Genomic DNA, 12,655 nt, shown 5'->3' with positions numbered 1-12,655 from the left:
TTGTTTTTTGTAATATGTTTAATAGTAAATGATTAATTTTTGTATTTATTATATTTATTTGTCAAATCTTTACTTTTGTTCTGATATTCTAAGAAGAATACATATTCTTTTCTTTTAATTTTCTAATATATCTTTGAAAGATAAAATTATAAGATATAGGCTTAAAAAATATCTTTCAAACCTTAATGTTTATTAGAACTAAAAGGATTTAACTAGAAATTTGAATCTTATGTTTAGATTTTTTTTTTATTTTGATTTCTATATTTACTTTACACTTAATTGAGTTTTAATTTTTTTTTAAAAAATATTATATTAAATTGATTTTGATATCGTTTAAAATGTTTATATGTAAAAATCTAAATCTTTTAAATATTAAATTCTACATACTTTTTATTTTAAAATTAATTTAATTAAAATATCAAATTAATTCTACTTAAAAAATTAGAATTCAATTGAATGAAAAGTCAAAAGAAAATATAATAACTAAATTGAATTATATATATATATATATATTAATTGTTGAATGATAAATTACTGAATATAAGAAATTCATTACTTTTTTTTCAACTGTTATACGAAAGTAGCTATAAATTAGTCGAGTTTTATGGTCCTCCCAGTACCCAACTTCCTTCTATCTCACTCTGCTACCATCCCAAACATGATGCAAGCCATGTTGGCGTGTCTGAGTAGAAAAGTAGAAGAAGAACTCAAAGTGACAGAAGCAGTGTACAGAGATGAGTTGATGAAGAAAAAGAAATCTTCTTCAGGGTCGAGCAAGGAAGCGAAGAAAAGTGTCCGTTTTGCAGATTCAGAAGCTTCCATTTTTGGAGAAGAGAAGAAAGGAAGGTACAGTGATAATGAATCAAGAGGAAAAGAAACGATCAGAGTGAAGGTAAAGATGACAAAGGAAGAAGCTGCACGGTTGCTGTCGAAATGCAAAGAAGGAGGAGTTCTCGAGTTCAAGGATGTTGCTCATCAGCTTCTAGCTCTCCCAGTAAACCGTGTTAGGGTTCTGTCTCCTTCACATCAACCATAATTTCTCTCAGTACATCACTCGGATTATGTGTGTTTAGGAAGATTCTGTTAAATTCTCAACTTTATAATTCTATATGAAACACTATCTTATGCAGAAAATTCATGCCATACATGGTACTGAATTCACTCAGATCATAAAGTTTTTGTTAGCTTTCTGTACAGATTATTGATATTTAATAGGTGTTCAGTTGTTTTAGTTTATAAAGGTACTACGACACTCTTTTACCACATTAGAAGGATAAAATGATTTTAAAAGCGTAAAATTTTGTATTTCTTTTATAAAAAAAAAGTAAAAAATAAATAAAAATAGTATCAAATGACTGTAAAAATTTAGATGTATCAAACAATTATTTTTCTTTAGTTTATATGAACTTTTCTTGTATTTTTTGTAAAATAAGTTTTTATCTGTTCTAGGTTTAGTTTTGTGTATTTTCTCTATTATGGTATTTGTTTCTTTTATGTTTTTATCTTCTTTTTTTCTTTATTGAGAAAATGCTATAGTTTCCAAATATTCTGCTTTGTCACGGTTAGAGATATGTGCTCTAGCTACGTCAATAATATTTTGACACAAATAGCATTTTTATATTTATTTCACATTATCTTTTATTATTTTTTATTTATTTTTAAAAAATACAAAAAAAAACATTTTTTTATGATTATTTTAATTTTATATTAAAAGTATACAATCTTGTTATTAGTCTAAATTTTGAACAATAAGCTAAGTTTTCAATGTTGCATAAAACTTTCTTCTAGAACAATGGTACTTTTGTCATCAAACTCTCTTTTACTCTCATTTCTCTTTGGATAGCGATATTCCAACAACGCAAATTTGACAACGCCACGTGTCAACTTTTAAGTGGTCGAAATTTGAATGTTATTTGTAATTAAAAATCTGATTTGGAGGGGCTAGAAGGTAGGATTCCGAAATTGCCCTCTTCATTTTCGAACTGTAAGTTCTGTCCTTATCAAGCTGTTCTCTCTCCATTTTAGGGATTTCAAAATCATTTGAACTTGTGTTTTCATAACAGTGTTAGTCGTCCTCCATTGTAAGGGTTTCGTTTGTTTTCAAGATCTCTCTGTCCCGCTTCCCTGTGACCATTTTTGTTGGTTTGAATGTCTGTGGAGATTGGGTTTGTTTGTTTGAGTTGTAGATCACCGTTGTCTCGTTCGGTGTCTCTGTGAACTCGTCTTCTTTGTTTGAGTTAGAGATTAGCGTTGTGTCGTTGGGTGTGGATTTGGTGGAAGTTGTTAATTTTATTGTGCAATGGGTTCGTTCGGTGACAGTGGTTGTTCGAACAAGGTATGAACTTTTTCGTGTCTCCGTATTCGTATTTTGGGGAGGGGATTTTGGTGTTGCATGTGTTGGTAAATTTTTTGGTGTGTGTTGCTTTTGGGTTGTGACTTACGTTGGTTATTTGTACCAAAAAACACTTTTTTTTTGCAGCTGTTTGTTCGTCACTCATTGAAAACGAAACGTATTGCTTCTTTGAATGACATTTTGAGTGAGGAGCAGAAGTCCATAATCTCCAAGACTCACTTTCGATGGTTTTTAGAATTACATGGTAATATTAAGATTGGAAGGAATATTCTGAGCGATTTACTGATTAGATGGGATGATGACAGAGGTGGTTTTAGTTTTAGAGATAAATTTGTTGAATTCAAGGAAATAGATGTCAGCTTAAGCCTAGGGTTGGGTTTGGTTGGTGAGCAGATTAAATTGAATGAAAACAAACTCAGTGAAAGTCATTGTCGCAAGTACTTTGGTGATGGAAAATATGAATTGGATTTGGTATATGAATTTATTTTGAAGCAACACAAAAAGTTGCCTTCAATAGATGTTTGTAGGTTGTACATTTTGGTAGCAATTAGTGAAGTACTGTTTCCTAATCGCAGCAGAACAATATTCCCAATTTTGTTTGAAATTGTTGATAGAATCAGTGATCTGGGAACTTTTTGTTGGGCTCGTATAGTGTACCATTATCTACTTAGCAGTCTGTGCAAAGCTTGTACAGCGTGGAATAGAGGAAAAGGTGCAACCACTATTTATGTGGATGGTTGTGTATACGTGTTCCAGGTAAATTTGTTCCATGGATTGTTTGCTGTTTGTGAATTGAGATGACTAATTATGACGTCTATGATGTATTTCAGGTATGGTTTTGTGATCGTTTCATTCCTTCCAATGTTTGTGTACATAAATATCCAAGATTTTTGCATTGGATGAATATAAATGTTGGTGACAAGTTCATTAAACGTGCAATGGAGACGGGTGTGGTATGTACTTTATCATTTTATTACATTTGTTTGAATGAATGTTTTATGTAATGGTAATTGTGATGAAATTGCAGATGCTTGATGATTATGGTGCATCAAGGACAGAAAACAGTGAAACATGTGTCAAAGCATCAGTTAATTCAAATGGAGAGGAATTGAATAAAGAAGACAAATCAACAATCAATATGAAACTGATAAAAGGTATTAATGATGCTTTAGAGGAACAAGATGGTGTAATTGAAGAACTTGAAGAAGAGTTATCTAGATTGCAGGCTGAGCTGCTTGAAGGGAATAATAAAGATCAAGGTGGTTACAGTACACCGTGTAACCAACATGATTTTGACAATAACTTTGACTGTGAGGGAGGAGTTTACAGCCATGAAACCGTTATGAAGGAAAGAGTACGTCGAAAACGTTACAAAAGCCATGTGTGTAGAACTCCCTACACTGGATATAGTCCGAAACTTGATTGATTAATGTAATTTATGATTATTCCAGTATTAGGATTATGTTTAATTATGGATAGTTGTATTTGGAACAATTTTCTTTGGTATTGTTGATAAAGAAAGTGGTTGTTTCAGTTTTGAATGTTATAATAATTCCATTTGTTGTTTGGTAGCAGTGGGAAGTTGAAATTGTGGTACTTATATGAAATGTCCAGGTCTGAGGAAGCTGTAATCGATTACAGCAGAGTTAATCGATTACTAGTCCAGAAATGGGAATGTTTACCAAAAGTATGTCCGCGATACCCAAAAATGGGTAAATAACTCCCCAGTAGTGTTTGGTCGTGTTTTTTCAGCGTTCTTAAAAGGTTTTGTCCACGGTCTTCGTCATTGTGCAAGGTTTTGTGAACCATAATGCGTTTGGAAGAGGAAACGAAGGTGTTACCAGCTTCAGAGTTCCTGGCATGGAAACCTGGGACAGACTAACGATGTTGTAATCGATTACCAGGGACCCGTAATCGATTAATATAACAACAATGTCATGGTGTACCAAAATTCTGACTGGTCTACCCAAAAAAAATTGAATAACTCCCCAGTACTGGCTGGAACCGTTGTTTCATTGTTTGGCAAGTTCAGAGATCATGGAAGGGAAACGTGGGAATAACTAACGGTGGTGTAATCGATTACCAGGGACCCGTAATCGATTAATATAACAACGATAAAATAGTGTACCAACAGTCTTACGGGTCTACCCATATAAGATTGAATAACTCCCCAGTATTGTCTGGAACCATTTTTCAGTGTTTGGCAGGTTCAAAGATCATGGAAGGGAAACGTGGGAATAACTAACGGTGGTGTAATCGATTACCCGGGACCCGTAATCGATTAATATAACAACGATAAAATAGTGTACGAAAAGTCTGACGGGTCTACCCATATAAGATTGAATAACTCCCCAGTATTGTTTGGAACCATTTTTCAGTGTTTGCCAGGTTCAAAGATCATGGAAGGGAAACGTGGTAATAACTAACGGTGGTGTAATCGATTACCCGGGACCCGTAATCGATTAATATAACAACGATAAAATAGTGTACCAAAAGTCTGACGGGTCTACCCATATAAGATTGAATAACTCCCCAGTATTGTCTGGAACCATTTTTTCAGTGTTTGGCAGGTTAAGAGATCATGGCAGGGAAACCTTGGAATAACCAACGGTGGTGTAATCGATTAAGGGGGAGTCGTAATCGATTAATATACCAACATTTGAATAAGTGTACATAAAGGGTCTCCTTCAGTCACACGAGAGCATAACCTCTCTTACAATACTCAAATAATCAAAAACATACCCTAAGCTCTACGTGCCTCCTTTATTAATACTAATCACTCCTTCCAGAAAAGGTAGGGAATGATAGTAATTGGCTATTTATTATAATTATCTGGAAAGAATCATTCTATCCTTATTTACTATATTTATTGTATTTATTACTGTAATACTGTGCTGAACGTCCCTTGAGTCCCGCCTGTCCTTCCGCTTGCCAGTTAGACGTTCGTTGTCGTCTCCCTTTGTTCAAGACGCTCGTCCTTATTTAGGACGCTCGTCCTCCCTTAGGACGCTCGTCGTCGCCCCTCGTTGCCTCCACTTGCTGAGGACGTTCGTCCATGCTGTGGTCGTTCATGACGCTCGTCCTTTCTCTTCGTTGCCCCGTTCGCTCCGAACGTACGTTCTCGCTCTGCTCGCCCAGGGCGCTCGTCCTCACTCGTTGTTGCCCCGCTCGCTCGGCCTCCCCTCGCTGAGGACGTTCGTCCTCGCCCCTCGTTATCTCCGGCTCAGAACGCTCGTCCGCTACCGTACGGTTCCCTTCTTGCTGAGGACGTTCGTCCTCGCCCCTCGTTATGTCCGGCTCAGAACGCTCGTCCGCTTCCGTACGGTTCCCTTCTTGCTCAGGACGCTCGTCCTCTCCCCTATCCCTCCTATATCTTCTTCTCTCGTACACTCGCCAGGCCCTAACATTATAACTTGAACTTCGAATACGAGAATATTGAATAAATAAATAACCTATTCAGTGACGTAAGAACTTGTTCCAGTACTTGATAACAATAATAAAAACCAAGTACATTAAGAGAATGACTTAACAAGATTACATCAGAGAACAAGTTTTGAAATTAAAAGGGACATAACATTATAGAAAGAAATGTTATCTAAGCAGGTGGTTGTCTCTCAAGTTGATTGCGGAGTTGAATGACTTCTTCGTGAAGGACTCGAACACGATTTTCAATTGTGTCAAATCTGTCGCCCACGAAAGTGCGGAGTTCTTGTATTTGATTGATGACTTCAGTCAATGTCTGAGAAGAGGTTGGTTGTGGATTGACAGAGGGTTGACGGACTTCATGTTCTTCATTACCAACTTCCACATCTTCTTCAATCCCTACTTGTTCTTGTATATTCCCAACGTCAACTTTGGGAACCCAAATTCCTTCATGAGTTTTGTGATAACCAAATGATGATAGAACTTCCAAACCAATCCTCTGTTTGTTCTTAACTTGGGTAAAAGGATCAGTTTCTGTAGGCACACCAAAGTGTTCCATGAATGTGGTTATTAGATGGGGATATGGTAGTTGGGCGTTGTCCCTGGTAGCCCTTTTCATCCTGTTTCGAATGAGATGCCCCCAATTAATCTGAACAGAATTCATTAGTGCCCACAGCAACATAATGTCCTCCTCTGTTGCTTGTGCAACATTCGTTGATCGAGGAACTAATATACGACAAAGTACATAATGTAGTATCCTAGTTTGAAACTTCATAGTGCCGGCCAGTATTCTACCTTGTATGTTTGAACCCGGTTTGCAGATCAATTGCCTAGCACTAACAGAATTGTATTCATCTTTCCACTCGTCAACAAGATTTCCTTCAAAACGAGCACCAACAGAAGGGATGGAGGTTAGTTTATGAAAAAGTGAAGGTTTGATTGTGATTTTTACCTTTTTCACCTCAGTTCTTATTACTCCGGAATCAGAAACCCGCATATTGCTATAGAAAACACGGACTAATTCAGGGTAGTAGTGCCGTCTATAAGCGACAAAATCAATTAGCCCAGCTTTTGTCAAGATGTCGAAGAATTCGAATGTACCATCACCAAAAAAGTCAACATCAACATACTTCCCTTGCAGTATTGGACGCTCAAAGAAATGTGTAGAGAACCTTTCATATTGGTCGTCGTTGGAGAACAGTTCATTACTCGTAAGTGGTGGAGAGAGTGGTGGGGATGGCGGTGGCCGATTGGGAGGCCCCCGTGTGAAAGAAGAAGCCCTCATTTTCTTCTGAGCCCGATCTGCCATTTGGGTTACCACGCTTTCCAAAGGGGGTAGGAAGTTAAATGGTTTCTGGTAGAGGGTTATCAAAGGACTGATGTAGGTTACAGTTGTATTTAATATGAAATTGTGGTAGTGGGTGAGCAGCAGTAACTGTCCGGTGACAGCATTAACTGTCAGCGCATTGTCCTGTGAAATAGACAAAATTTTGTTTTGAACCGTCAGGAAGTAAATTAAATGTCAAAAACAATGATGTAATCGATTACACAATTTTTGTAATCGATTACTACTGCCTTGCATGTGCTGTGTTTGATATTGAAGATTTTACCTGTGGAGGTTATGGACATCATTCCAGTAACAGATAATGTACAAGCATATCATCCGAAACCCATATATATCAACATTGTGTATTATGTAAATTGTTATGAACAGCAGATAACAATGACATAAATCCATTTGGAGGAACTTCAGATACTTGGGAAACTTCATGGCTTTGGGTTGTATGATCCTCGCGTTGTTGCAGTTGTGCAACAGTACTTGTTGTGGTTTCCTGATTGCACAAAGGAACACATATTACCAACATATAAGAAAAGTAATGAATAATACGTGTATTACAATATTTGAAGTACTCACGGGTGGTTGAACAGTTGTTGTTGCAGAATGTTTCCTTGGAGCCGATTTAGATTTTTTAGTTCTACTCTCAACGGCTGACTTCAATCTATTAGTTCTCGGTCTGCCTTTTCGCTTAACAGCGACTGGACTTCGAACAAGTACATCAGTGCTTCCACATGTATGGGTCGATGGAGTATCGGTCAAAGGATTCTCATACCTTAGTTGTCCTTCCTCACTTATGATGTTATTTTTCAGTGGTGAAGTGAAACCCAATTTTTTAGATAAACATTCCAATTCTTTCTCCAAGTCATTAGAAGCACTTTCAGATTCACACGCAGCCTCAGCTATGTCATAGAACCGCTTACACAACGATTGGTATCTTTGCATCTTCGGTTCCTGATGCAATTGACTATAAGATGCTCTAATAAGTGTGTGCTTTCTTCGAACAAGTTTGCTCCAACGACGAAGAACATATTTCGAGGGGACATTTTGTACATCTTCCTGCCCCAAAACCAATAACGAATGGCGACATAGGATGCCTCTAAACTCAAACAGTAGGCAAGAGCACCTTGTATCGTTTGTAAAAGGATCAAATTCAACATGGTAATATTTTGCGTCACATTTCCCATCCGACATGAACTCTTCTTTTATTGTGTAGTTGTTCAAAATACAGTCCTTGACCGTGTTCTTGATGAAACAATTCATCCTGCACCGAAACTCAATCTGTACTTCTTCAAATTTTGCATGTGTGTACTCAACTTGAAATTGTCTCTCAATTGGTGATTGAGACCCACATGCAACATTGGTATTAAGAGACGAGAAGTCAGCTTCAATTTCTTTTTGGGCCTTGAATTTAAGAGCATTATCATACTGCACTACAAACTGTTGAAGTGTGGTACTGGAATTGATAAATCCATCAAAGAAAGCATTCATTCCCTCACTTCTTTGAGTTGTGGACATACCGGCCCAAAATTGATTCTTCAAGTAACAAGGGACCCATTTTTGTCTCTCTTCATACATATTACATAGCCATTCATTATTTTCTAAACTATGTGTGCTAAGTAGTCGTTTCCAGCCAATTTCAAAGTCTCCTGCATTAGCAGACTCATAGACAAGGGATTTTATATCACACTTGATCCCAACATAATTGTTATACCCTTGAAATTTTTCAGGTAGCTTTTTCATGATATGCCACAAACACCACCTATGCTTTGTTTTAGGGAACACGTCTTGAATTGCATTTGCCATCGCCTTACATTGATCGGTTACAATACTGTGAGGCGCCTTGTTTCCCATGCATCTTAGCCAACATTTGAATAACCATACAAATGACAAAGTGTCCTCAGATGACAGCAATCCACAACCAAGTAGAATGGATTGTCCATGATGGTTAACTCCTACAAATGGAGCAAATGGCATGTCGTACTTGTTTGTCAAGTAGGTGGTGTCAAAAGAGACGACATCACCAAATTCTTCACATGCAGCTCGGGTACGAGGATCTGCCCAAAATACACTAGTAATTCTATTATATTGATCCATTTGTATCTCGTAGAAGAATTCATTATTCAGCTGTCTCATTTTTGAAAAGTGATGTAGCAATGCTTGTCCATCACCCTCCTTACACAGTGACCGTCTACGTTGACCAATGAAGTTCCTTGCATCCCGCTCCACAAATTCCATGTTTTCATATCCACCAGCTTCACTGACTATGCTAAGGAAACTCTTATTAATACGTACACCGGCATCATCATTCACCCCCAAAGTGTGTTTGACATGCATGTTCAATTGTCTATTAGAACGGATAAGATTGGAGGTTTCTGGACAGAGGGCATGACTGTGCTCTACAACCACAGTCCTTACAAACCATTTCCCCTCTTTTCGTGCAATGGTTATTCCAGCAGGACATAGATTAATCTGACTAGGCACAGTTTTTACCTCTGGACGAAGGGTGGAAACATATTTACCTTCCCTAGAACAAACCAATCTTAAGTAGTACAATTCGTTGTTGTCATCCTTTTTAGAAGTTCTCGTTCGAACGCCAAAACCACACCTTCTCCCGTAATTGGAATAAAATTTCTTTGCTTCTTCCATTGTGTCAAAACACATGTTTACAGTAGGAACCAAGTCATTACAATTGTCATCATCGTCAATGGTTTGTCCAACCACACTGACGTTGTTGGTATAAGTGGCCATCAAAATAATTTATTCCCTGCAAACATTGGTTAATGAATACAATTGGAAATAATATAGCAGTTTTCTGGACACAGGGCATAAACAAACTTATTACAATACAGACATCAGTAACAGTGTTAATCAAGTGTGTGATGTTGTTTTATTTAACTCAGACGTCTTATATACATCGTTATGTAAGAAAGACCACCAATGACGAGGGTTTCCCCTACTGAAAATTTATGCTACTTCAATCTATTTTAAAGGACGTTATAACCATGTATACTTACAGACAACGTGTTGGAAGAAATTTACTTTGTCTTTAATGATCTTGTTGTGCTTCTTACCAACCTGGAAACAATGCCTTTAATGTGTAGTTTAACAAAGTTCGAAGACAGACAAATGAAAGTGGAGTTCCTAATGGGAAGAAAAAGCACCAGTAATGCACATGCTAGGGATTCGGGTTGGATAATTTAATGCAAAGTACATGATGGAGCAGAAGTTATGCACAAGGTAGGAATTATAGTGTTTAAGGAAGGAGCATTTAATGCATTGTCATAGAGTACGTAGCAGGTGGCAAGACGTGGAGTGTTGCAGTCACATCCCATTTCCCCACATTAAATGCAACTCTGATTAATTAAGATAAATGATTACCAATTGCATGGGAGAGCGGGAAAAGGTATGCACCACACTGCTTCATTATGCCTCTTCAAAGTCACATCAACATTAAATCATAATGAATAAATGTTTTTGAATAAATTAATGTAATTAAAAAAAATTCAAACAAAATAATTTATTCCTATTTATAAATGACCGTACTTAGATGGAGCCCATAAGTGGGGAGCAACTCAGTAATAACAGTCGACCAGCCACAGACTTTCGGTACATCTAAATCGTAAGCGATTACAGCGTCACTGTAATCGATTACAGCAGCTCATTACTGCCTTCCCACCCCTGCCTTACCCAGTTCCTTCATGCAGTCATCAAAACACAATGTTGGGGCCACCCTAATCATGTCCCATTCCCTTATGACTGCATCCACACCTACAGGTTTCCAAGACAAACACCAACCAGGTCATGCTGTGTCAACGAAGGCAAAGTAGGTAGTTCCAGACCATAAGTGGGGAGCAACTCAGTAATAACGGTGGACCAGCCACGCACTTTCGGTACATCTAAATCGTAAGCGATTACATCGTCACTGTAATCGATTACAGCAGCTCATTACTGCCTTCCCACCCCTGCCTTACCCAGTTCCTTCATTGTGTGTCAAGGAAGCCAGAGTAGTTAGGTCCACCCCATACGTGGGGAGCAACTCAATAATAACAGGGGACCAGCAACGCACTTTCGGTACATGTCAATGGTAAGCGATTACAGCGTCACTGTAATCGTTTACAGCAGCCCAATACTGCCTTTCCCACCCTGCCTTACCCAGTTCCTTCATGCAGTCATCAAAACACAATGTTGGGGCCACCCTAATCATGTCCCATTCCCTTATGACTGCATCCACACCTACAGGTTTCCAAGACAAACATCAACCGGGTCATGCTGTGTCAAGGAAGCCAAAGTAGTTAGGTCCACCAAATAAGTGGGGAGCAATTCAGTAATAACAGGGGACCAGCCACGAACTTTCGGTACAAGTCAGTACTAATCGATTACGGATACGCTGTAATCGATTACAGAAGACCAATACTGCCTTCCCACCCCTGCCTTACCCAGTTCCTTCATGGTGTGTCAAGGAAGCCAGAGTAGTTAGGTCCACCCCATACGTGGGGAGCAACTCAATAATAACAGGGGACCAGCAACGCACTTTCGGTACATGTCAATGGTAAGCGATTACAGCGTCACTGTAATCGATTACAGCAGCCCAATACTGCCTTCCCACCCTGCCTTACCCAGTTCCTTCATGCAGTCATCAAAACACAATGTTGGGGCCACCCTAATCATGTCCCATTCCCTTATGACTGCATCCATACCTACAGGTTTCCAAGACAAACACAACCCGGGTCATGCTGTGTCAAGGAAGCCAAAGTAGTTAGGTCCACCAAATAAGTGGGGAGCAACTCAGTAATAACAGGGGACCAGCCACGAACTTTCGGTACAAGTCAGTACTAATCGATTACGGATACGCTGTAATCGATTACAGAAGACCAATACTGCCTTCCCACCCCTGCCTTACCCAGTTCCTTCATGGTGTGTCAAGGAAGCCAGAGTAGTTAGGTCCACCCCATACGTGGGGAGCAACTCAATAATAACAGGGGACCAGCAACGCACTTTCGGTACATGTCAATGGTAAGCGATTACAGCGTCACTGTAATCGATTACAGCAGCCCAATACTGCCTTCCCACCCTGCCTTACCCAGTTCCTTCATGCAGTCATCAAAACACAATGTTAGGGCCACCCTAATCATGTCCCATTCCCTTATGACTGCATCCACACCTACAGGTTTCCAAGACAAACACCAACCGGGTCATGCTGTGTCAACGAAGGCAGAGTAGTTAGGTCCAACCCAGAAGTGGGGAGCAACTCAGTAATAACAGTGGACCAGCCACGCACTTTCGGTACAAGTCAGTAGTAATCGATTACAGATACGCTGTAATCGATTACAGAAGCCCAATACTGCCTTCCCACCCCTGCCTTACCCAGTTCCTTCATGGTGTGTCAAGGAAGCCAGAGTAGTTAGGTCCACCCCATACGTGGGGAGCAACTCAATAATAGCAGGGGACCAGCAACGCACTTTCGGTACATGTCAATGGTAAGCGATTACAGCGTCACTGTAATCGATTACAGCAGCCCAATACTGCCTTTCCCACCCTGC

General features: G+C 38.8%; 2 protein-coding genes across 2 annotated transcripts; both read left to right on the top strand.

The window, feature by feature from the left end:
* Positions 1-592: 592 nt before the first annotated feature.
* On the top strand, positions 593-1,231 carry LOC108320358 (uncharacterized). Its single transcript, XM_017551747.2, has one exon. The coding sequence runs from the start codon at positions 605-607 to the stop codon at positions 1,034-1,036; it is 432 nt and encodes a 143-aa protein (XP_017407236.2). The 5' UTR covers positions 593-604; the 3' UTR covers positions 1,037-1,231.
* Positions 1,232-2,299: 1,068 nt separating this feature from the next.
* Positions 2,300-3,829, top strand: LOC128194272 (uncharacterized). The gene is made up of 4 exons (XM_052869453.1): positions 2,300-2,335; positions 2,480-3,109; positions 3,184-3,306; positions 3,381-3,829. Exons 1-4 carry the CDS (start codon positions 2,300-2,302, stop codon positions 3,777-3,779), a joined length of 1,188 nt encoding a protein of 395 aa, XP_052725413.1. The 3' UTR covers positions 3,780-3,829.
* The last annotated feature ends 8,826 nt before the right edge of the window (positions 3,830-12,655 follow it).

The sequence above is a fragment of the Vigna angularis genome, chromosome 10 (genome assembly GCF_016808095.1).
Source record: "Vigna angularis cultivar LongXiaoDou No.4 chromosome 10, ASM1680809v1, whole genome shotgun sequence".
Taxonomy (NCBI): Eukaryota; Viridiplantae; Streptophyta; class Magnoliopsida; order Fabales; family Fabaceae; genus Vigna; species Vigna angularis.
Note: the sequence above shows the minus strand (reverse complement) of the source record. Positions and strands in the feature narration are given on the sequence as shown.